General features: G+C 40.5%; 1 protein-coding gene across 2 annotated transcripts in view; it reads left to right on the top strand.

Annotated features, from left to right (window-relative positions):
• The window catches only part of PLPPR1 (phospholipid phosphatase related 1), a 306,884-nt gene that overhangs the window by 127,965 nt on the left and 152,914 nt on the right, over positions 1-26,005 (top strand). For both annotated transcript variants that reach the window (XM_027550405.1, XM_027550403.1), the window contains exon 2: positions 24,650-24,754. In XM_027550405.1, the coding sequence (XP_027406206.1) occupies positions 24,692-24,754 (63 nt within the window). In that variant the 5' untranslated portion in view covers positions 24,650-24,691. The remainder of the gene's footprint in view (positions 1-24,649; positions 24,755-26,005) is intronic.

Here is a 26,005-nt window from a genome sequence, read left to right on the forward strand (position 1 = left end):
GAAGAAGGCAGATTACAGTTGGTGAAGATGAGAAATTTACAGCATAGAGGGCACTTTGTAGACTGGTTGATAAAAAAGGGGAGAGGAAGTTAGGATAGTAGCCAAAAGAGGGATGCAAGAGGGGTTTTTCATAGAGTGAGAGAAAATTGGCTCTTTGGAAGAAGTCGTTGCTGGAGCAGAGAGCAAGATGGACATAAGACCAGAACAGGTGAAGGAGCTGACCCTCGTCTTAGTGTGGCTCTCTCTAAAAACATGCTGAAACATGAGGGCAAGACCAAGTAGTTTCTTGAGGAGTGCAGGAAATAACAGTAGGAAGGTAGAAAAGTGGGACGGGGAAGGAAGCTAGCCAATAAAAGATAAACTCTCAGACCAGCTACCACATGGGCGACTGGTGCTTAACCCCATGGGGAAGGTCTAGGAACAGTGTGAGGTGCATGCCACAGAGTTTTCTCATCCCAAGGGCTGAAGCTCAGGCATTTGACTATGACCAGACATTGGTTGAGGAGTTGCTATTTTCAGGGGTTTTAATTCCCTGCGCTTCCAGCCTGCATTGCAGGTGGCTGAACACCTGCTGCTGCAGGTAAAATATCCCTTGGTGAAGAGATGTTGTAGGTGCTGCAGGGTGGGAAAAAAAGAAAGAAAGTGAAGTCGCTCAGTCGTGTCCGACTCTTTGCGACCCGTGGACTGTAGCCCACCAAGCTCCTCCGTCCATGGGATTCTCCAGGCAAGAATACTGGAGTGGGTTGCTATTTCCTTCTCCAGGGGGTCTTCCCGACCCAGGGATCGAACCTAGGTCTCCTACATTGCAGGCAGATGCTTTAACCTCTGCGTCACCAGGGAAGCCAGTGGGCTGAAAAAAGTGAAAAGTGAAGTCGCTCAGTCGTGTCCGACTCTTTGTGACCCCATGGACCTAGCAGGCCCCTCCATCCGTGGGATAGGTCAACTGAAAGTCACAGGGCGGGCGTGCTGGACCACAACAGTTTTCTTACAGCCTGAAGGATAGACTTGGCTGAGTGAGTGGAGGCATGCGACTGAGTGGATTTTCCATTACATTTCATGTAATTGGTGTGTGTGTGTGCTAAATTTGACTAATATCTTCATCATATATCAATTTTAAGAGTGAAAATTATGTTTGAATAGTAGTCTATAAGGAAAAAACCCTTTCCCCTGTCTTACATATGTAATTAAAAATCTTGAGGTAAAACACCATTTTCAATCTATAGAAGGTATTACTCGCTTTCTCCTAAGTGATCTTGCAAAAACACCTGGCAAAGGAATTGGACTGTGAAAAATCAAAGTTTGTGAGTGAGTACATAGAAATTTACATTCATCAGTGAGGTGGGCTAGATATTTTAGGAGTGAGATTAAAGGTGCAAAAAACCCTACAAAATTCATAACCTTAAGTTCAGTCATATAATACTGGGCTCTTATTATAGAGACAAATATAGGCATTAACCTCAAATTTATTTTGAGTTGTGAAAGACATGAGCAGTAGTTTAGGCTGTGGTGATGGGTGCCTGTGTGTGTAAGTTTCTTCTAGACTTCTCTTAGATTTAGATCAAACTGAAAATGATTTCTCCTGTACATAATACTAATCACTTTATTCGCCCTTTAATGTATGAGTATAGATACTAAATATGAAAAGAAACAATTAAAATGTTTCAAAGTGATTGCCTCTCAAAGATGGGGCGTCAGGGTGAAAAAAGGCAAAATGGCAGACTACTAATGGGGTCATAAGTTGGTAGTTTTATTTGGTCTTTTAAACTTGCCACATATATTTATTTTTTCATACAGACTTTAAAAATGTTCTATGGAACAAAGAAGCTAAGAGCGATGAATGGAAAGCAGTGGTTAACCAGAGCTGTAGTGCAAAAGAACAAAGTTTTGGGAGGCGAGGGTAATAACATGGCCTCTTCCACACATAAATGCAAAGGAACATGATGCAAAAGACATCCTTGGAGCAGAGATGGGCTGAGCTGCTTAAACTGAACAGGACTTGTGTTCCAAGCTGTGTGTTGATAATATAAACTTCACATCTCACTTTCCAGACTGTAATTTAAGATTCTTCTGCAAAGAGGGATTCTTTTGCTTCTCGTGACATAATGGTACCTAAACAAAATACAAGGCTTTCTATGTCAAGAAAAATGTGATGGTGGTTAGGGCTTTACCCTTAAGAAGTTGGAGTGAGAGTGCCAAGTGTCAGTGAAAAGGCCTCCTACAAACCTGCCTGAGATTCCTAAAGTGTGTACCTGGGGAGAGCATGAACCTTCTAGAAATAGGCAGAACAAGGACCGAGCCATCGATCCCCCTCTGAGTAGTTGAGAGTTGCCTTTCTCTGTAACTATAGCAGCGTTTTTACATCAAAGGAGTGGCTCAAGAGCTGCTTCTGCTCAGTTGCTACATGATGCTGAATGGGTTACTTGGTCTTTCTACTCCTTGGTTTCTTTCATAGTAAAATAGGATGATAATCTCCACTTCTATGGTGGTTATGGGATCACATGAAGTCATCTATGTGAAAGGCTGCCTGGTGATGATATGATGTGTGCTTTTTCCTCTTTGCTTTGAGGGCATTGGTACTTTAGTACTCTTTGATCAGAATGAATGCTTTCACATGAGAAATCCATTTTATCATGGTATTTGGGTCTTCAAACTTTCATCCAAATTTTTTTGTTTCATTTGTTGTAAGTATTATAAATTTCATGATGTAGTTTGAATAGTAAATGTGAGAATTTAAAATATGGCCTTGAAGGATGTTAAAAACAATTGCTTATTTAACATGGACCTAACCAATATCAGCAAAGAGCTCAGGTTTCATGGAGAGCATAAAATTGGACAAATTCCCGGATAAAAGGCTTATAATCCAATTAGCTATCAGGAGTCCATAAATATTTATGCAAAAATCATAGGACTGGAAAGAATTTCAAGTTAAATGCAAATGTGATTTCTACAAAAAAAGTCCTTAACTTCCTTTTTCATTCTAACCTTTTATGTGTGTTCAAAATGTCATTGAAATATTTAAAAAAAATTTTAACCACTTTAGTGTGACAAGTTGTCTGTAGCTGGATGGTTGGCTGGATATAAAATGTTATTCTCCTTCAGCTGTTAAAGCTGTCCTTGAAAAAGAATCTCTCTCAATTTCCTTCAAGATCACTTGTACTTCAATAAATAGCATTAAACCTCTTTGCTTTTGGAAATATCACTTCATTAGCATTATTTTTTGCCCTTGACCCTATGGGAGATACAAGTGGGAGGTTCCTAACTGAATTGCATTATCAGTTGAGTATAAGTATGATTTTTCTGGTCATCAGAGCTGCTTATAAACAGAACAAGCTTCAAGTGTTTTTATTCACTGGAGATATTCAAATATAGGCTCAGTAAGTGGTAGTTAACATGTTAGCTCAGTTGCCCCAAGATGTTCTGACCCTAGGAAACTAGAGAAGTATTTGGACAAACCTTAGATAAAAGAAGGGCTTCCCTGGTGGCTCAGATGGTAAAGAATCCCCCTGCAATGCAGGAGACCTGGATTCAGTCCTTGGATTGGGAAGATCCCCTGGAGAAGGGATAGGCTACCCACTCCAGTATTCTTGCCTGGAGAATTCCATGGACAGAGAAGCCTGGTGAACTGCAGTCCATTGAGTCACAACGCGTTGGACATGATTGAGGGACTAACACTTTCACTTTAAATGGAAGAAAGTGTTGGGTTATTGGCCACTTGCCACAGACTTGCAAATCATCACAACTGCCTGCTGATGTCAAGACAGAGAATAGCAGGAAGTCATTAGGTTTACTTTTTATTTTCCTATGTGTCTCCACATACCTTGAAGACCACATAAATAAACTACATTTGTATCCTTGCACTGAGGCCTCCTTGTTGTGTGACCTTTGACAAGTTATGCAATGGTTCTAAGCCTGTTTCTGTATCTGTAAAATGGGGATATGCATAATAGAACTTGCTTTATAAGATTAATGTAGAATTTCTTCTAGAGCCTATTATACAGAGTGAAATAAGTCAGAGAAATATAAATATAATCTACTGATGCATATATATGGAATCTAGAAAGATTATGGTACTGATGAATTTATTTTCAGGGCAGCAATGGAGAAACAGACATAGAGAACAGACCTAAGTACATGGGGGAGGGGAGAAGGCAAAGGGTGAGATGTATGGAGAGAGGAATGTGGAAATTCACAATACCATATGTAAAATAGATAGCCAATGGGAATTTGCTATATGACTCAGGGAACTCAAACATGGGCTCTGTGACAATCTAGAAGGGTGGGATGGGGGGAGATGTAAGGGAGATTCAGGAGGGAGGGGACATGGGTGTACCTATGGCTGATTTTTGTTGATGTATGACAGAAAACCACAAAATTCTGTAAAGGAAATATCCTTAAGTTAAAAAAATTAAGTGGCAAAAAAAAAAAAGATTACTGTGGGGTTTCTTAAGGCAATACTGAAGCTTAGCATGGCCTGACACACAGGAGGCATTCAAAATATGCTATTTATTAAAAGGAGGAGAAAAGAGTGTCTCATAAATGGTTTTTCCCAACCCTAAGACTCCTCACCTCTCTGGAAAGTTACTGCCTTATTTCAAACTGTGTAAAAGTCCTTTTCTGAAATTCTAAGCATAGGATGGGTTCTTGGACTAGATGACTCATGAGGCAGCTTCCTGCTCTGAGACTCTGTTATTTTGAGTATTTGATTCATAGTATTCACTTAGGGTAAATATTTCCATATCTCCCCAAGTAAGAATAGCCTGGCTATCCTGGGTAAGCACTGTGTAGAATGAGGAGCTCACATGATGAAGGAGATGGAATTCGGTTACATCTGGACCGCTGTGGACCTAGTTTATATCCTAGCTTCTAATACCTGTTAGCTGACAACCACATGAGGCAAGTTGCTTAACCTCTCTGGGCCTCAATACCCACAGCTGTACAAGGAGGGTACAATAATATCCAGGAGCTCTGGAATGAAGATGCAGAGAACTTTACCGTGTTATGTCATCCAGCACTGGGTATCCAGGAAACAATCTTTTTGTTGGCTGCAGTTTTCACTTTTTAGTCAGGTGTGTCTGCATGACTTAACACAGCCTGACAGTGTTTTATCCCCACCCCGTAAACAGCAGGAATATCTTCTGCCTGGCCCAAACGTTAGGATGTAAGATTTTTGGATGGCACCCAGTTTGTGTCCATATAAAAGCCCTAAATAAAATGCTTGGGTAGAAACAGTTTTGGCTCATCCACCAGGCAGTGGCAAAAGTGCCTGGCTTCCTGAGGACAAAGCAAAGGATGCCATGACTGGCTTTATTTGCTGAGGGCAGAACTTTTGAAGTTCTGTGCTGCGGCTGCCATCCACGTTTCTGCAACTGTCTCTTCCCTTTTTTTTTTAAGAGCTGTTGTGGCGAAGTCTTCTTAGCATGATGTGCCAAGTTTGAGGGAAGTTAATTTATTAGTTCATTAAGCTTAGGGCATTCTAGCTTCAGCCTCACCATTGCTTTTGATTTTAGAGTTTGGGGGCTTCTCATATCTTCAGTGTTTGACCTACCACTTTGCCAGCAGTGACCCATCATCGAGTGCTACGTGCTGTGTTTTTACTTCCAGGGCTGCCCAGATGGATTTGCTCTGTGTTGTGGAGAATATGGTTAATTAAGAGCTTCAGGCAGAACCCGCAAGTGCTTTTTAATTTTCCTTGCTGTTTGGTTCATCGCTCCCCTTATCTCATTACCCACGTTTCTCCTCCAATCTCAAGAATGAATTTCCTCCTCATGAAGTCCCGCTGGCTGCAATGTAGGCTGTGCCTGGCTGTCTGCTCCACTGCACGTGCTTTCTCTGTGAGGGGAAAAGAAAATAGTGAAATTAACTCATATTCAAATCTGAAGGTTTTCTGAAAATAGATGTGAACAAATTAGGCGTCCTGGGAATTAGCCAAAGCTCAGTAATTAATAACCTTTTTAGGTCTGGGTGAATAAGAAGAATGTTTAATAAGTATGGCTAATGTTCTCTACAAACAGTCCATTCTCATTAAGCGGGATAGTATAGCGCTGTTTCTCTAATGGGTGAGGGGCAAAAGTAGAAAAGTGACTGCAAGTGAGGGGTGTAGGGAGATTTCTTTGTAAAAACATTTTTATTTGTTTTTATTTTATTTTATTGGCCGCACCCTGTGGTATGCAAGATCTTAGCTCCCCAACCAGGGGTCGAGCCGGTGCCCCCTGCATTGGAAGCACGAAGTCTTAACCACTGGACCACCAGGGAAGTCCCTGTAGTGATCTTTCATGCCTGGTATGTGCTAGTCACTGCACATGTCATGTAATTACCCCTCACACCAATTACTGCAGTACAACCACAATAACACCAAGGAATAGAAAACACAGCAAGTCATGGCGGCTTAATCTAGCTTATGTACTTGGTTCCTTGTGACTGGGGGCCAGATCCAACACCTGTCAGACTCCAAAGCTAGTAGTGTGCAAGGCCTGGAACCTGAGACTTTGTCCTCCAGATGCAGAGTGACATTTACTCGTGTGATGAGGGTTAATGCTGTCCCAGGAAGGAAATCCCTATCCTGGTGGTATTCTAGTGACATCAGGCTGCTGGGGAGGTTGCTAATTAACCTGCCCAGCTTTCACTCTGTAGGTTACACATCAGCAAAGTGCAGAGAGAAAGGGGGACACTTGGTGAGAACACTGGAACGAGGGTGCACTTCATCCCAAAGCTTGTTTATAGGCATGAATGTCAGTCAGTAAACAGGTGCCTTTGAGGGGCTAAGATTTATCCTTAACTAACTCTGGCTTGGACCACAGAATAATGTCAAGTCCCTGAAGTAATTTTATGATCCTCTGAAGTGTGGAATTTCAGTGAGATAGAGAAGAGGATGAGAGGGCTCTTAAGTATAGTCATTGAAGGTATCTTGGGCCACAACTTGTGAAAGTTCTTGTAAAGCTAGGGAAGAGCTCCCCTGGTAGTCTAGAGGTTAAGAATCCACCTTCCAATGCAGAGGACTTGGGTTTGATCCCTGCTCAGGGAACTAAGATCTCACGTGCCGGGAAGCAACTAAGCCAGCATTGCACAACTGGAAGGCCCGCATGCCGCAACTAAGACCTCATACAGCCAAATAAATTAAAAAAAAATTTTTTTAATAAAACCTGGAAAAGCTTGGGGCTTGCATTAGGGGATCACAATCCCTGGATATCAAATGAAATATAAAAAGAACCAGCATGTTAAAGAGCAAACTAACTGTTAGCTAGCAAGCTGGGACCAGGGATGTAAATTAAGCCCTTTGCTTCCCTTTTCATTTTTCTGGAGAAGAAAATGATACAGTTACTGAGTACACAAAGTTTAGGATCAGATACCTAGGTTATAAATCCCAGCTTGAAACCTGTGTCATATGTGATCCTGGGCTCTGCTTAAATTCTCTGTAACTGTTTTCTCCCCCAAAAGATCCAACAATGAATTGTATATTTCATAGAGTGGTTATAAATATTAAGTGAATTCTATATATAGTTTGCTATTACTTTCATCCTGACCTTTTGACACCTTTATAAATGTTTCTGTTAAAAATGGGAAGGCAGAAAGGATGGAAAAATTTAGTGGATTTTTAAAGTAACTTTACCAAAAGGACAGGTGACTCTATGGATCTGAAATTGGATCAATAGTTTGAGTTCATTCATTTTCCTTCTAATGTGAAAAAATATTCATGAATTGACTCTGCTTTAATCACAGGGTCTTCACAGAAGACTTGACATGTTACTATAGCCAGCATTTTGCTGACTGCCCACTTGATGCCCAGCTGGGCATCTCACACTGATGATGTGAGAGGAGCGGGGGTTGGAGCTAAGACAGCCTGGTAGTCACCTCCTGCACATTTCTCTGGAATAACCATAAATACTTTCTGTATATTATCATTTAGCACTGGGCTAGATGCTGTGAGGGAGTTTATAATCTGGAAGAGAAGATAACCCATTTGCCCATTGGAAGTTAACTAAGAATTTTGGGGTGAAAGATGAAAATGAGAATACAAAAGGGAACCATGGGCTGGGAAGGGCCTTATTGTCATTTAGTCACTAAATCGTGTCTGATTCTTTGCAACCCCATGAAGTGCAGCACACCAGGCTTTCTTGTTCCTCACTGTCTCCTGGAGTATTGTCAAACTCATGTCCATTTAGTAAGTGATGCCATCTAGTCATCTCATCCTCTGTCGCCCCCTTCTCCGCCTGCCCTCAGTCTTTCCCAGCATCAGGGTCTTTTTGAATGAGTCAACTCTTTGCATCAGGTGACTAAAGTATTGGAGCTTCAGCATCAGTCCTTCCAATGAATAGTCAGGGTTGATTTCCTCTAGGGTTGACTGGTTTGATCTCCTTATAGTCCAGCAGACTCCCAAGAGTCGGCTCCAGCTCCACAATTCAAAAGTGTCAATTCTTCAGCACTCAGCCTTCTTTATGGTCCAGCTCTCACATCCTAACATTGCTTGTGACCAAACACCAAATCAATGGTTCACATAGTAAGCATGCACAGCTTATGGGCAGATCAAAGCATGATTGTTGTGAATGACTGACTTATTTAATTGTGTCCTAAAGGATGCAGAGGAGTTGGAAAGGCAAAAAGAAAATAAGAAAGGGCATTTGTATATGTTAAAGGATCCCAACTTATTTAAGGAATGGATTTGCAATAAGTTACTGGTTTTGTTGTTTTAGCACTGTATATTTTTAATTTATTTTTTAACTGGAATATAATTGCTTCACAATATTATGTTAGTTTCTACTGTACAACAATATGAATCAACTGTAAGTACACATGGACTTCCCAGGCGGCACTAGTGGTAAAGAACCCATCTGACAATGCAGGAGACATATAAGATGTGGGTTCGATCTCTGAGTTGGGAAGATCCCCTGGAGGAGGGCATGGTAACCCATTCCAGTGTTCTTGCCTGGAGAATCCCATGGATAGAGGAGCCTGGTGGGCCACAGTCCATAGGATCGCAAAAGAGTCAGACATGATTGAAGTAATTAGCACAAAAGCATGCACACACATAAGTATACATATATCACCTCTCTCTTGAGTAAGCACGGTATTTTCAAATGAGATATTGTGAGGTGATTCTCAAGAATTGTCTGTTCCGTGCTGTGCTTGATTCTGGGCCAGATGAAGGCTGAGAGGACACAGTTGGGACTCAGGAGGAAAGACTGAAGGAGAGGCTGCTGCTGATTTAACAGGAGGGGAAACAAAGCTATTCATTACCCCTGGAGGCAGCACAAGTAAGGTAGTACTCGGGATTTAAATTAAAAAAGGCATTTAAATATCCCCACCACTCCTATTTTAATCGATAATTAAATCTTATTTGCTCTTCTGATCTTTTGAGTTTACTGACCTGTCTGTGTCTGTTGCCTGAGCCTGAACCCCAGCTACCTTCTCCTTTTATTTAGAGATAGCAGGATCCTTCCATTGGCCACCTCACCACAGTCACTCTTGCCCCACTCTGCCAAACCATTCTCTGTATCCTGAGCTGTCTTTAGTAAAAGGAAACAGGAGCATGACTGTTTTGTTTCTTAAAGCCTTTCAAAGTTTACCATTGTTCTTAGAACAAATCTCAAACATTTTTAGCGTGTGTCCCCAGCCTTGCACCGTGAGCCCTTTCATCCCAGCCCTCATCGTGTGTCCATTGCCAATGCTGTGTGTTGCAGCTGTGTGGCCATGCTTTCTCTCATTTCAGGAAGTTCCCCTGTTCTATTCCCTTTGACAGGAATACAATACAATCTTTTATGTATCCAAGATCACTTCTTTAGGGACGACTTTCCTGATCCCTATACTATGTTGGGTTCCCCTTTAGGTCCTGGAGAGATACTGTCTTTACCTCACTTGTAATTATTCTCTGTCCTCTCTCCAAAAGACACTTAGGGTACAGATCAGATCAGATCAGATCAGATCAGTCGCTCAGTCGTGTCTGACTCTTTGCGACCCCGTGAATCGCAGCACGCCAGGCCTCCCTGTCCATCACCAACTCCCGGAGTTCACTCAGACTCACGTCCATCGAGTCAGTGATGCCATCCAGCCATCTCATCCTCTGTCGTCCCCTTCTCCTCCTGCTCCCAATCCTTCCCAGCATCAGAGTCTTTTCCAATGAGTCAACTCTTTGCATGAGGTGGCCAAAGTACTGGAGTTTCAGCTTTAGCATCATTCCTTCCAAAGAAATCCCAGGGCTGATCTCCTTCAGAATGGACTGGTTGGATCTCCTTGCAGTCCAAGGGACTCTGAAGAGTCTTGCCAACACCACAGTTCAAAAGCATCAATTCTTCGGCGCTCAGCCTTCATAGTCCAACTCTCACATCCATACATGACCACTGGAAAAACCATAGCCTTGACTAGACGAACCTTTGTTGGCAAAGTAATGTCTCTGCTTTTGAATATGCTATCTAGGTTGATCATAACTTTCCTTCCAAGGAGTAAGCGTCTTTTAATTTCATGGCTGCAGTCACCAAGTCACCATCTGCAGTGATTTTGGAGCCCAGAAAAATAAAGTCTGACACTGTTTCCACTGTTTCCCCATCTATTTCCCATGAAGTGGTGGGACCGGATGCCAAACCAGGAGTTGTGGTGAAACTTACATCCTGGTCACTGGAGAAAGATGATAAACATAATGAATAAATTATGGTATATGATGAATGATATATATAAAAGAGAAAATAGACTAGAGTAAGAAGGATGAGATGAGGAAAGCAGGCTCCAATATTGAAAAGAATGGTCAGCATATTTCCATGCCATATGCAAATTAACTCAAGAAATATTATAGTGTTAAATGTAAAAGTTAAGACCATAAGTCTGCATAAAGCCTGGCATGCGTTAATAAGTTCTCAAAACATATTTATCAAGGAGACTAGCAGACAATATTATCATTGTTGTTATACTCATTCAAATTCTAAGTTTGGGTCAGGTACAGAATATGTGCAGCCTTCTCTGGTTGCACAACAGGTAAACCAAGGCTTGCGCCAGGGTTGTCTAATCCTTCTCTGAAATCTCCTGTGCTAAAAGGGGATTCCCTTCAATGCTTTTTTCTGTCTCCTGTGAGACCCTAACAGGGTCCAACAGAGCTAATTAATTACCCTGTCGTGAGGGCATAGGGACTTCCTTGCAGTGATTTTTGAGGGCACCCGAAGATTGAGCAGGCCTAATGATGAAAACAGAAATCATTCTGTTCCAGAGAGCTGATGTGGGGATAGATTGGATATCTGAACTCCTGGATGTTTCTGTCTCTGTCTCTCTCTCTCACACACACATGCACACATGCTCTTTCTCTCCTTGTCTTCTCAACAACAAACAGCTTGGCTCCTGGGCAACTTAGCTTTAAATTGGAAAGCGCAGCCTTGCTTGGCAGAACAACAGTATCACAGCCTCCCCGTTGCTCAGAACAGCTTGTGAGATACATCCCTGCAGGCAAGACCATAAAGGGCTGTCTAATGTCCTGGAACCACCACCCCCAAAAGGACTCTTCTGTGCGACTTCTTTAGAATTCTGGTCTGCGGGGCATATCTTCTCTTCCCCAGCAGTTTCTCATGCTGGACTTGAACTTTTTGCGTCTTTCCTCTCCATTTAATTAGTGATCTCATCTCTTCGATCATTAGAAACTCACAGTGGCCGTGGAGATGGAAATCAGAACCAAATTCAAAGGGAAATGCAGGAACCAATGACTTGGAAGTCTGAAAAAGCACTCTAGTCCCTCTGACCTTAATAACATAACACATTCCCTTGGCCACTTTACAGAGGTCCCAGTTCAAACAGGCACTCCTATTTACCTCTCCTCCCTGTGAATCTCAAAAAAAATTTTAAAAGACTAGATTGAAGCAGTTCTTGCATGGTTCTGAATATGTCTTACTTAGATGACAATCAGATCAGATCAGATCAGTCGCTTAGTCATGTCCGACTCTTTGCGACCCCATGAATCGCAGCACGCCAGGCCTCCCTGTCCATCACCAACTCCCGGAGTTCACTCAGACTCACATCCATCGAGTCAGTGATGCCATCCAGCCATCTCATCCTCTGTCGTCCCCTTCTCCTCCTGCCCCCAATCCCTCCCAGCATCAGAGTCTTTTCCAATGAGTCAACTCTTCGATAGCCACTCTTTTGTTATTGTTGTTCTGTTGCTAAGTCATATCCGACTCTTTGAGACCCCATGGACTGCAGCATGCCAAGCTCCTCTGTCCTACACTATCTCCTGAAGTTTGCTCAGATTCATGTCCATTGAACTGGTGATGCTATCTAACCATCTGTCTCATCCTCTGCTGCCCTCTTCTCCTTTTGCCTTCAATCTTTCCCATCATCAGGGTCTTTTCCGATGAATTGGCTCTTTGCATCAGGTGCCAAAATATTGGAGCTTCAGCATCAGTCCCTCCAATTAATTCCAGGGTTGATTTCCTTTAGGATTGCTTAGTTTGGTCTTCTTGAAGTCCAAGGGACTCTTAAGAGTCTTTTCTAGCACCACAATTCAAAAGCATCAATTCTTTGGTGCTCAGCCTTCTTTATGGTCCAACTCCCACAACCGTACATGGCTACTGGAAAAACTGTAGCCTTCGTAAGTCTTGCCGACTCCAGTGTTCACCCACCATCACCTGTCTTATATTCTGTAAGCAAAAGCCAATGAAGTGAACCTAAGCTACTTAGCTTGCATTGAACAATCCAATGCCAGTCTTCTAGAGATAGAAGAAACTTGCCCAACCATAACTCCATGTCATAGATATGGTCTGGGCTATTCTACTCCATACTTTGCTCTTACCAGTCCTAACACCTAGAAATCCATCTGTCTCCTGGGCATGTTCATAACTTCCTGTCCTCATCAGTTCACCTCAGATATCTTCCATGGAAACAGTCTCTTCTTCCTATGAATTTTCATCATTTAGGCTCTGCACTTGACTGCATTTGCATTCTTACTAGGTTGTAAGCGACTGGCTGTCAATGTCTGTTTTACCCATTTTTGCATTATTCAAAGCCTAAGATTTTGTACCTAGTAGATACTTAATAAAGCCTCATTGATAAGTGAATGGACAAAATGGCATATTTTCTCAATGTTTGTCTTCAAAATAGTTTAGTAAAAGGTGTTATGGTATTAGGTACATCAGAGCCTTTCTAAAATACAGTCCATTTTAGGACAAACTTACATAGTGCAAGTTGATTGCAAATCTGATCAATGGGCAATTTTCACTGGAATGATGTGAGAGACCACAATAAAACAATCTTTGCCTTTAATATAGTCAGTCCTACAACAGATCATAACATCATTACAAATTTTGTTAACTTCAATTGCTTTTGAAATTATATTTGAAGTTTAATAACTAGAGCCAGATGCAGGAGAATATAAATACATCCAGTTCCTGACTTAATATGGTTGGATTTAATACTTTTCAACTCTGTAATGGTGTGAAAGCCATTCTCAGCAGAAAGGCTGAAGATCAAACTGTGATCTTTTCCAGGGCGAGCAAATGAGGTATAGTGTCTTCTGATGTTGGGCAAGATCCTGAGCTGCAGCTCCGTTTGCCGTACGATCTCAAGGATAAACAACTGATACACTTACAACCAGTTTGTACCCATACAAGCATTTTCTTTTTCATACTCAGTACAGTATTCAGTAAATTAACTGAGATAGTACTTTATTGTAAAGCAGGCTTTGTGTTAGATGGCTTTGCCCAACTGCAGGCTAATTGTAAGTGTTCTGTAGGCTAGGCTACGCTAAGATATTTGGTAAGTTAATGTGAATTAGATACATTTTCTACTTAGGCTATTTCCAGTTAATGATGAGTCTATCAGGATGTACTTCCACCATAAATCAAGGTATATCTGTACTTAATTATATTTAAAAATCATATTCACTACTTTATAAGAGCAATTTAGCATATTCCCTACCTCTTTTCTTTAGAATTTAAGCTGTGAGCACAACATTTGTCTGGAACTTTCCCTATCTTTAAGCCTTTCTGAGGGGGAAGGGTGTGTATGTGTGTGTCCATCCCAGTCCGTGTGTGTGCACACACACGCACATGCATGCACACTTTTGGTTCTTGCTCTGATGCTTCAAAGTTTCAGTTTAACTGAGCATCAAAACCTCATTTCCTTCTAGCCTTTGATTTTATTGAAAGAGACATTAACTTCTGCTTGGTAATTAAAAGTTCTTTGAGTCCTGCTACTCCTCCAGCTTTTTTCTTGTTGCTGTTCCTTTTTCCTAGTGGAAATTAGGGGTAAACAGTATCAACTGAATTGAATTGAAAAAGAAGTTAGGGACTGACCTTCTGGTCTGGGCACTGTCTTGTTATCTGTTGAGCAATTCTCCTGATAGTGGCCCATCAGATGGCCCTGGGTCCTTGTTCCCGCAGCAAGTTTGACATTCATGAGCTCTCTGCTTTCCTCCAGCTGTCTCAGGTCGCCTGCTGAGCTTTGTGGTCTGAGTCATCCTTGTGCTCCTTGTTTTTAGATCAGTCTGTAACAGAGTTGGCTTACTTTTGGATAGATTTGGATTCTTTTTTTTCCAATTTAAACTTTTACCTTGGAGGCATGTACCTTTTAAAGCAGCCGTCTGAAGCAGTTTTGTTATGTTGTTTTCTTTTTTTTTTGCTTTAATTTTTTTTTTACTTTACAATATTGTATTGGTTTTGCCATACATCAACATGAATCCGCCACGGGTGTACACATGTTCCCAATCCTGAACCCCCCACTCCAAAGTACCAGAGGTGGAATCCAGTGGAATGATTTCCCCTTTCAATTTTACATTTTAAAATGTGCTCTGGTTTATGTTTTGATTTCTAGGACTTTCAGACACTTTATTCTTCATTGCTTTTGGGGTCCAAGGTATAGTGGGTCTTAGCTAGTTGAGGTGGGTCAAATGTCTTGACCCAAGACCTATACTGTTGAGTTCATGCAGGACCTGGAAAGGACTGACCAAGACCCAGATGAGGGCTGGGTCAGGAGTAAGGAGTGGACCCAGGGCAAATGTGAAATCAAACGACAGAGCTGAGTGGCTTAGGCACACTGTTCGTGTCCACTTTGACTGTGCACATACCCAATGTGCAAGGTCTGTGCAAATTACTAAAGTTACAGTGCTGAGCAAGGCAAACATTCCTAGAAAAGAGGTATTAGGCAATTACACAATACGTACTCTGAAGGAGCGTGACAGTGTGTAATAGAACTGAACCAGTCAAGGCAATTAAGGAAACTTTCCCATTGAAAATGGTGTTTAACTGCAAATCTGAAAGTGGGGCAAATAATGGAGGAGGAAAAATTCTCCATGCTGGAGTGCATGAGAGTCCAGAGGTGAGAAAGAGCTTAGGATGTTGCTGAAACTGAGTGAGTGGCTGGAGTACTAGGAGGCTGGGGATGGGCATGAGGTGAAGATTATTACAAAATGAGACTAGAAAGATGTAACATAGTCAAAACAAATTAACAAGCTCAGTCATTAGCCAGGCCATCTTCTGCCTTCGTTGTGAGAGGCCCATCACTGGTACTCCGAGGTGTTAAGTCATCCTCTAGTAGCCAGGGGCAGTGGTTGTCTTGCAGACCATCCATTCAGGACTAGGGCTAAAGTGTGAACCAGGTATAACTTGTGGGTTCAAAGGACTCACCTAGATAAATGGGCATCGGAGTCCTAGTTACTGGGTGAAGTTCAGACAGGAGTGTGCAGGCAGACCTGAAAAGAGATTGAGGTATGAGAGAAATTCATCAGATTTAAGCAGCAGGAACAAAGCTAACGGCTGGTCATACAGACCTAGCCAATGTTATATGGGAGCCCAGAGGGAACCTGGAATTATGCGCAGGTCTGAGAAGCCACTCAAGACCAATCTGGGGCCCTGGCATCCTCACAGACCCCCTACCCCCACAAATTTTTATTTTGTAAAGATTTGACTGAACTCTAGAGTTCCCTGTATTGTAGGTCTCCTGTTCTTTGTATCTCTGCCTGATGCTGGGCTAGCTCAAGGGCTGGACCATGGATCTAGCTGTGAGTGAGGCACTGTGGAGGGGAGAGACTGGACAAAGAAAGAGGGTGTCAATGCTACTCTCCTTAATGTAGGGTTTTCACTTTGTCATTTTTCACAAGCTTTGAAAAGCATCTCTCAAATTGAACAGAGTACAGCATTTCTCTTGAAAATCTAAGTAGTACAGTCTTAAATCCCACATCATCTTGTGATGAAATCTCTTTTACACTCATCTACAATCTCATTTGATTTATTCCTGTCTCTTAATGTCTTAGTTGCTTAAAAAAAAAACAAAAGCAAAACATAGTTAGGTTTTCCAGCTTTGAGAAATTAAAGGCCTCCTGAGATGCTGGTTGGAGATAATGTACTGAATAGAATTGATCCAGAACAGTGAGGGGCAGCTCAGAGCCACCAGGGAAGTTAATGCCTATTTAACATGTGTTAAAGATGAGCTGGATTAGGGGATTCTGGCTCACCCTTAGTACAGGGGAACAAAATGAAATGTAACTGGCACAACTCATTTTTTGCCTTTTAATTTTCCCTTTTCTACTCTAATCCTCTCTGCCATACCTCTAATTAAGATGTGGATCATGTAGAAAAAAGTCCTATTTTTCCCCTTGCTAGACATAATCTCATTTTAATCCTACACCAATCCAATTTTGAATAAATCCTAGAAAGTTTCACCACATTGAGTGTTGTAAAACTCACTCAGAGGTTCCTTTGATGTGACCTGAGTCATGGATATTCTTGTTTCTGAGGCCCCCTGATACTGGGGAAAAACAAGTCATTCAGTGGCCCAGAATCTCAGTAAATTTTCAGTATCCTATAACAAAGGAAAAAAAAACTCTGTAAGGAATACTTGTGGTCCCTGGATAAGGAATGTTTTCATATCAGAGTTATTAGTTAACCTAAACTGAAGTCTTCTTCCTTCTCTCTGATGAGTTAGGTGTCTTTTCATTTGGGTTGGTGGGAACAGGAAGTATTCTTGGCCTTGTGTGAGCCCTGATGATAATTTCACTCTAATCCTTTTGAATGGTTTCCCTCCCGGCCTTAGCTAGTTTCTCCCATGCTCATTAGTACTCTGCCAAAAATTCGCAGAGACCCCCAAACTTTTTGGCACCAGGGATAGATTTCATGGAAGACAGTTTTTCCACCGACTGGGGGTTGGAGGGTGTGGTTTCAAGACGATTTAAACACATTGCATTTATTGTACACTTGATTTCTATTACCATTACATCAGCTCCACCTCAGATCCTGGAGGTTGGGGACCCCTGCACCTAGGGGACCCTCAGCAGGGAACCCAGCTCTCTCTGTGCAGAACTCTCCTCTCTGGTCCTCTCCCTTGTGAACTCCAGTCTCTTGGGCCTCCCCACATTCCCAGTGCTGTCTGCTCAGCTCAGGGAGACCACAGGCCATTCTTCTGGGTTTTCCTCTCTGTGCCCTGGGCTGGAGACACTCTCCAGGCAGTAAGCGAGGGCAATTGCGGGGCTTGCCTCTGTTTGTTCCCATCTTTCAGGGATCACTGCCCTTCATTGCCTCACAGCCAATGTCTTGAATACCATCGGCTCATTTATTTTGTCTCTATTTTTCAGTTATGCCAGGCATGAAATCCAGTCTTAGTTACTTTCGCTTGGCTGAAAGCAGAATCCCTCCAGGGCTATTTTAAGGTTGTTTAAGCTTGTTTTTGACACTCACTTTTTGAGACCTCACTCTATACAAAGATAAACACATAATGAATCATCTAACAGTACATCTTTATTTTGTGGCAAAATGAAAAGACTTTTATGACTTTTTCTTTGGAAATTATTTTTCTGAGTCACTAATTTTACAATTAAAGGTTCTTTGCAAAGGAATTTTTAGAATAAAGAATTTTGCCTATAAATCACTTTCAGATTGCTAACAGTAAATTGAGTAATGAAATTGCAAGAATTTTACATTTTTAGGTATATATGTACATATTTATTGGATTTTACAGAGCTTTAGTGCCCTTTTTGTTTATTTCTTGTATATTCTCATGGACTGTTAAATAACTCGTCAGCCCTAGGAATTGGGCCTAAAGGCCTCAATGTATAAAACAGCCCTGCTTTCTTTAGAGGCTCAAAGTGGTAATAATACCACTTATAATAGCTTTATTATCACTCCAGTGATGGTCTCTGACATGAGATGCCCTTTGTTTCCCCCCCAGATGCGGATAAAACATCTCAGCAATTTCCATATTTCCCTCTGTTAGGTACTAAACAGCAACAAGTTTGTCCCCTTGTGCTAAAATGTGGCCTTTATCCTTAGTGAAGAAAGAGCTTCATCAGCTCAAAATTCTAATGTCCTAGGGCCTCTGCTTTCGATCCTTTAAAATTAATGGTTCTCCCTGCAGTCTGTCTCCATCCCCTGCTCTCTCCCACCTTGGAGGGGAATAACTGGCAATGTCTAGAAGCATTTTAAGTTGTTACAGTATTTGAGGAGGAGGGTTGCTACCATTGGCATCTTGTAGGTAGAGGCCAGGGATTTAACTAAACATCTAATGATGCTCAGGACAGCCCCTCACAACAAAGAATTATGAAGCCCACAATATTATTCAACAGTGACGGGGTTGAGAAACACTGTCCTGAATCAGTGTGGCCTCAGAGTGCAGAATTCTTGGGGTTACTCATAAAAATACCTTTTTGGTGGCCTTGTTGTTACCTGTTTGTTTTTTAGACTTTTGTTTTAGTGAACTCAATAAATTCATATCATCCTAACTTTGAAGGGAATCACCACAGCATTTTGAGCAAAATTAGCTTAAAATATTCTGTATAAAAAAAGCAAGATCTAGCATCCCTAAAATCATAGACTCTGGGCTGCTGAGAAGAACCTCAGGCTGTGACTTTGGCCACTGAAAATATTGGATTCACATCAAGGCTGTGCAGAAGATCCACTGAATCATGGGGACTCTTTCTCAAGGGCATTTTTGTTCCTTGCTGTTGATACTTTATTTGACTGGTCAACTGGAGCTAACTTTGCATAATGTAGAAATCGGTGAGGTTTATCCTCATCTATCTATGACTGTGCTCCATCCATATCCATTCTGAGTCTCACTGAAACAGATTCTTTATAATCAGCCATTATTTGTGCATTTGTCCTAGATTGACTAAGAATTGTTACACTCTTCATGAGCAAAAGGGAATTACATGGAAAATCCAGTGGAAACACATGAGATGTCATTGACTCCTTTATTGGACAGGTCTGATTTTTAATGTCCCTACTGCCTAGAAATGAAGAGCTCTCAGTTAATTAGTAGGAAACAGTAGTCTGTCAATATTCTCTTTTTTTCCCCATGCTCCTATCTGGTATATAAATGGACCAACCTTATATTTCTTATCCTTGAGGTCTTCTAACTTCTGAGTTTGTGCATAAAATTCTACATGTACATAAACAAATTTTGGTAACACCTTGAATGTTTTCATACATTTGAGCTGGTGGTGTTTTTATCTTCGCAAACATATGTTAAGTCAATTTATATCTTTGGAGCCTTAGCTCTTGCTGTTCCCGTTAGCTAAAAATACTTCACTTGTCCTCCTCTGTTAGGGGAGCAGCTACCTTTATTTTAAACAACATAAATAGCCTTCTCCTCTAAGAAACTTTTCCTTAATTTTTCCCAACGAGGACTATCTCATTACTATTGTGGACTCTAAGCAATTTTGCCTTTGTGGACCCCTTTCTCTATTAAAATTAAAATTTATATTTTACAGTTGAATTAGTGTAAAACTGAATTTAATAATACATTAAATATTCTTGTACCTAACCTAAACACTTATTATTTTAAAAGAAATTAAACATTTTCAGAGGCTCCCAAAAGTATTGTGGGTCCCAAACAGTGTATCTACTCTGCCAACTGGATAACTCCCTGACCTCCAGAGTTAGAATTGGTCATCCATGCTGCCATTATCCCTCTTATAACTGATTGAAAAATATATAAACAAATATAACAGCTTTTTCTTGATGACTATTAGCCCCTTAAATATGGAGTGTTTGGTTAATTCATTACTTCTAATTGTGCCTAATGGGATACCAGGCATGAATTAGGGACTCACAAATAAACAAACAAATGTTGCTATTCTGATATTTTGAAACCTTGGGCACAAAAAGACTCAAATTCATGAGGACACAGCAGGGCTGGGCTACATGAGAACTTTGGTCCCTGCCGTTGCGGTGCTTCTTTAAAAAGACTTCTAACAAGTTCTTCTGAAAGGATGGAGTAACATGTACTTTCCCCATTCCTCCCACTAAATCAACCAAAAATCTTGAATGTTACGTGTAAACAGACAAAGCTCAGAGGAAGGAATGGTGGACTGGTGGAGGCTTCACATAAGAACCAGCACAATATTGAGTTCCCAGGATTTCCTTTTTGCCTCGTATCTCAGACTGGATATCAGAGAAGCTAGCAAACTGGGATACTGATACTCTCAGATGAAACAGCCCCAAGAAAAGCTGCTGCTTTTCTAGCCAAAGCACTGGGAAAAGGGCAGCTTAGCAGTGCAGAAAAGTTTTAGAAATTAACCCTTTGACTATATCCAAAACCACAGAAAAAAAAACAAAACTGCAGTCCTACCTCTATCTCTATCAGCAAAGGCTATGCAGAGACCCTGGACTTCTGCCCTTGCCAGGCTATAAGCAGACTCCTCCAAACTTCTGCTGGGGTTGTATCAGAGAAGGCCAAGTAGGGAGCCAAGACTTTAACTCACACTGGCCAGCAACAAGTTGGCCCCCACCCCTGTTCCGTTGTCAGGGGAGAACACAGGAGGAGCCTAGACTTCAACCCCCATCAGGCGGTAATGAGGCACCCCTGCTTCCTCCCCACTGGAGTGGTATCAGAGTGGGCCTAGTGGAAATTCAGTTTTACATTACACAGCATTAGCAAAACCACAGGGTCAGTGGAGGCCGAGTGGGGAGCAATAAAGAGGTACATACCCTCTCCCAGCCCTGGTGGTATCAGTGGGCCTTACTGAGGAGCCTGAACTCTCCTCTTGCCTAGTGAACGGGGCCACTCACCAACTAGCTATCACAGGGGGCCAGGGAGAGGACCTGGACTTCCACCTTCATGTGGCAGTAACAAGGTGACATCCCTGTATCTACTGGAGGAGTGTCAGAGGAGGTATGAAAAGACATAAGCTTTCAACAGGATCTTTAGTCTTATAATGTAACAACCCAAGGTCAATAAAAAATCACTCTGCATACCAAGAACCAAGAAAATGGCAAACTGAATAAGAACAGATCATTAACAGACACCTAAGTCTAGTCAAGGCTATGGTTTTTCCAGTGGTCATGTATGGATGTGAGAGTTGGACTGTGAAGAAAGCTTAGCGCTGAAGAATTGATGCTTTTGAACTGTGGTGTTGGAGAAGACTCTTGAGAGTCCCTTGGACTGCAAGGAGATCCAACCAGTCCATTCTGAAGGAGATCAGCCCTGGGATTTCTTTGGAAGGAATGATGCTGAAGCTGAAACTCCAGTACTTTGGCCACCTCATGCGAAGAGTTGACTCATTGGAAAAGACTGTGATGCTGGGAGGGACTGGGGGGCGGGAGGAGAAGGGGACGACAGAGGATGAGATGGCTGGATGGCATCACTGACTCGATGGACGTGAGTTTGAGTGAACTCTGGGAGTTGGTGATAGACAGGGAGGCCTGGTGTGCTGCGATTCATGGGGTCGCAAAGAGACGGACACGACTGAGCTACTGAACTGAACTGAACTGAAAACAAGAGGATATAGAATTGTCTGACAAAAATTTAAGTGGCCATCATAAAAATGCTTTAATAAATAATTGTAGACATGCTTGAAACAAATGAAAAAATAGTCTCAGTGAAGAAAGAGTTTCAGCAAAGGAATAGAAAACAGAAAGAAAAATCAAATGGAAATTTTAGAATTAAGAAATATAACAACTAAAATAAACTCAGTGGATGGACTTGGCTCAGCACCATATGGGGATGATAGAGGAAAGAATCAGTGAACTTGAGAACAGAATAAGAGAAAATACCCCATCTGAACAACAGAGGGAAAATAGACTGGGGTGGGGATGGGGTAATAAGAGTCTCCTGGACATGATGGATGGACTGCAACAAAAGATCTAATATTCATGTCACTGGAGTCCCAGAAGGAGAGGAAAGAGTGGGTTAAAAAAGTATTCCAGGAATAATGGCTGAAAATTTCCCCAGACTTGGGAAAAACCTAAACTGATAGATTTAAGTATTAAGAAATCTCTAAGCAGGATAAACCTAAAGGAATCCATACCAAGGCACATTAATAGTCAGAAGACAAAATATATTCTGGTAAGAGACTTGTGTCCAAAATACACAAAAAACGCTTTTATCTTGAAAATATTCAAATCTTTTGTGTTTTTATGATTTGGTTATTTTACAGAAGAAGATAGAATAATGGGCAATAAACACCTAAAAGGATGCTCAATATCATTTGTTATTTACAAAATCAAAACCACAATGAGCTATTATCCCACACCCACTAGAATGACAATGAGAAATGAAAATAAACACAAGATGTTCTTAACATCACTGGATAATGATAATATTGGATACAACCTAATGTTGGATACAGCAAAAATTAGGAACAGCCTACATTTCCACCAGTTGGTAAAGGCTCTAGAATAGATCAGTAATAAAAAGGAAAAATTACTGATATGTGAACTATGACATGAATAAACTTCAAAAACATGCTTTTGTTTTGTACAAGAATCCAGATCAAGAGACCACATATTATATGATTCTATTTATTTGAAATATCCAGAAAAAGCAAATCTGTAGAGACAGAGAGTAGATTAGTGACTAGCTGGGCTGGAGAGGGGTGAGTGAGGTGATCATGGGAATGAGAATTCTTTGGGGGTGAAGGAAAAAGTGCTAAAAGTTTTGTGTTCATCATTGTACCGCGTGGTAAATTTACTAAAATATCATTGAATTTTACACTTGAAATGGGTGAATTATATGTGAAAGAAACCCCATTATAGTTACTAATTATGTATACTACACAGATACATATGTGTGTGTATATATGTGTGTGTATATATATTTAGTCTTCATACATGTATAAAAAGCTAGGTTGTGTTTTGAACCAGAAGAGTGAAGAGAAAGGTGAATTTTATGTGATATCCCAAAGCTTGTGTTGTACTCTCCATTTCATTGCTATTTTTTATGAATTGTATGGAGAGGCCATCTAAAATACTGGGCGTGTCTGATGCCTTTGTTTTTCTGGTGCCCCTACCTACTTCAAGGTGATTAAAAACTTAATTTACTTTTCAGATATAAGGCACTGTATTTAGTTGATACTAACAGCAGGACTCATCTAAATCATAAATACTAACATATCACAACATTATTAATTGGCTATATTCCAATATAAAATAAAAAGTTAAAAATATCATAAATACTGATAAATGAATTCTAAGATACTTGGGTTAAGTAAGGGTAAAATGAAACCAATACATGGTTGCCAAATCAACTCAAATGTGTTCTATTTATGAGTTTCTAATTGTAAAAAATATTATTTATCCCTAAATTATGAAATAGAATGGTGAAATAAAAGATTTATTATGAGTATTTTATAACAGATAATATCCAATTTTAATAGAAACATTTTCATAAGGAGAAAGAAATATTTTTTAAAGTTTTATCTTGGAAAAAAGTAAGAATGGGCATAAAGACAGAGTTAAGTTAAAAAACACTAACTCATGACCTTTAAGAAAAAATGCAGCCGGCCAGTTGCATGGGCCAGTAGTCCCTGTACCACTTTTCTTGCCACAGTCCATAAGAACTATGGGAAATCTGACACAGAAACAGAACAAACAAAAAATAATTCTCAGGAGCAGGTACATGAAACATATTAAGTATTGCTTGAATAGAGAATGAAAGGTTTGGTGGAAAATTCTTTTTATCAGGCCATGGAAGTTTCAGAAAAGCCTGGAATCTCTATTTCGTTGTTGTTATTAAGAAGAACCAAAATTAACTGATCTTCTAATACACAACTATTTTCAGTTCAAAGTAGGACAGAAGAGTTCTAACAAATATTTGAAATAATCTGCTGTTGCCCAACTACACCATTCTTACAGGAGAAAGTTTATGGTGTCAATGTTTTGTGTTTAGAACAGAGAGAGAGAGAGAGACATGGCTGAGGGAACCCAGTGAGAGGGATCAGTGATGTATTAATCCATAGTGAATAGCACTGTAGTCAAGGGAGCAAGGGCGAAGAGTGGTCAAGAAAGGAAGTCGGGGATTAGTGCCTCAGTCCTAAATGTCAGCTCCAAAGGAAGAGGCAAAGGCAAAAATGAACAAATCCTTAGACTGCAAACTGCACGGATCAGGCACAGAAGAGATTCACGCAGAATGGACAGTAAAAAATGTGTTGTAGCAAAAATTGCATTTGTGGCACGAGCACAATCTACTGGGTTCAGGCACTGTGCAGCACCAGGCAATTAAAACTCTGTGCACTATATCTGTGTGCACAGGGGCTCCCTGCTTGGTCATTTAGGCTCAGAGACTGTTTATGGTTAGTAAACCTCAGTCTCTTTTCTCTGGACTTACAATTAATCTGATTTGACTGTGCTGTAGATCAGTATTTTGCCTTGTTTGTACACAGCTTGCTTATCTAAAGGGCAGCTGATATTTTTATGTGCATACCTAAGGGACTTCTAAACATATGGTTCTTACACCATGCCATCTATTTCTATTTCAGCCTGGACAGTTTTAGACGGTACAGCCTTGCTACATGTAAGAAATGGCTGTAGGAAACAACACTCAACGAAGTTATTCCATCATCCCGTGTTTTATATTTGTTGAGGTAGGTGTATTTATTTACCTTTACAGAAAAACTGGAATTGTAGCAGTTTTATGCTGAGAACTTGGATTATTTTATAGAATTATTTACTCTTATGATTGATAATGAAATTTTTATAGCAGAAACATTGGTAAAGAATAAGTTATGCAACGTGTTTCTTAAATAGGAAGCCATAGGACAAGAAGCTTCATCTATGGGGTCCAAAATAATTGTGTCTTACTAGATTTCTTTTATTTTCAGTGGTGATTTGAATATATTGTTAATTATGAATGCAACATTTTGATTAAATTGTTTCTTTAAAAAATCAATATCATTATTTCAAGAATTCAATAAACAAGGTTTATAGATGATGTTATTGACCTTTGGCCTTGGATCCAATATAAAGAAGAAAATTTCTTAGAGTTGACTGTCTTCACTGGGCATTTTTTTTTACTGGGATATTGAGAACTTATATAGTGTGCAATTTTTTGGGTTTTAAATGATTTTGTTGAGATGCCCCAACTTTAGGCCAGCAAACAATTTGTCCAGTGTCTTTTGGTTAAACTTCTTGGCATCCTTTCCCCACTGTACCTCCCTTTCCATAATGTTTGCTATAGAAGAGACAAAGAGATGAAAATTTTAGGTAATTTGGAATAATATGATGAAAAAAGCTACTCCAGGTTTTCACAAAATAAGGTATTGATTTGCCAGAGATGATATTATTTTTGCCTTCTTCAAGAGAAAGGGCATCTAACACATTGGTTTTTATCCAGAAAATTGTGTTTAAAATATGATGATGTGAAGAGCTGAAAAGTAAATGTCCTGAGTTTCCTTTCTGGTAGCAGCTTGCATAGTCTCTCCATCCTAAGGATCGGCTCTAGCATGTTCTTACATAATCAGGCAGGAGACCTTTTTGGCTTTGAGTATGGGAGGAATATGCATGTTGATCTGTTTTATCGCCTGTATCACTTGAGTTAAACCATTACTGATGCTGGCAAAAATGTACTTTCAGTGCATGTGCTGTTTAACCGTAACCTATGAATCAATGAAATGTTTGGGTTTTTTTTTTTATCTTCTAGCTCTTGAAATAACTGTAGCTGTCTACATAGTCAGTTGAGTGATTTTGATAATATCATCTGCGCCAACTAATAATGTTTGGCTGATCCTCAAGTTTCACTTTATAGATATCCCTTGGTAGTTTAGATGGGCAAATATTACTTGATGATTTATTTTCTGGTGATACCTGTGAACCTATTTGTATTGCAAAACCAGGTG

The sequence above is a fragment of the Bos indicus x Bos taurus genome, chromosome 8 (assembly GCF_003369695.1).
Source record: "Bos indicus x Bos taurus breed Angus x Brahman F1 hybrid chromosome 8, Bos_hybrid_MaternalHap_v2.0, whole genome shotgun sequence".
Classification (NCBI taxonomy): Eukaryota; Metazoa; Chordata; class Mammalia; order Artiodactyla; family Bovidae; genus Bos; species Bos indicus x Bos taurus.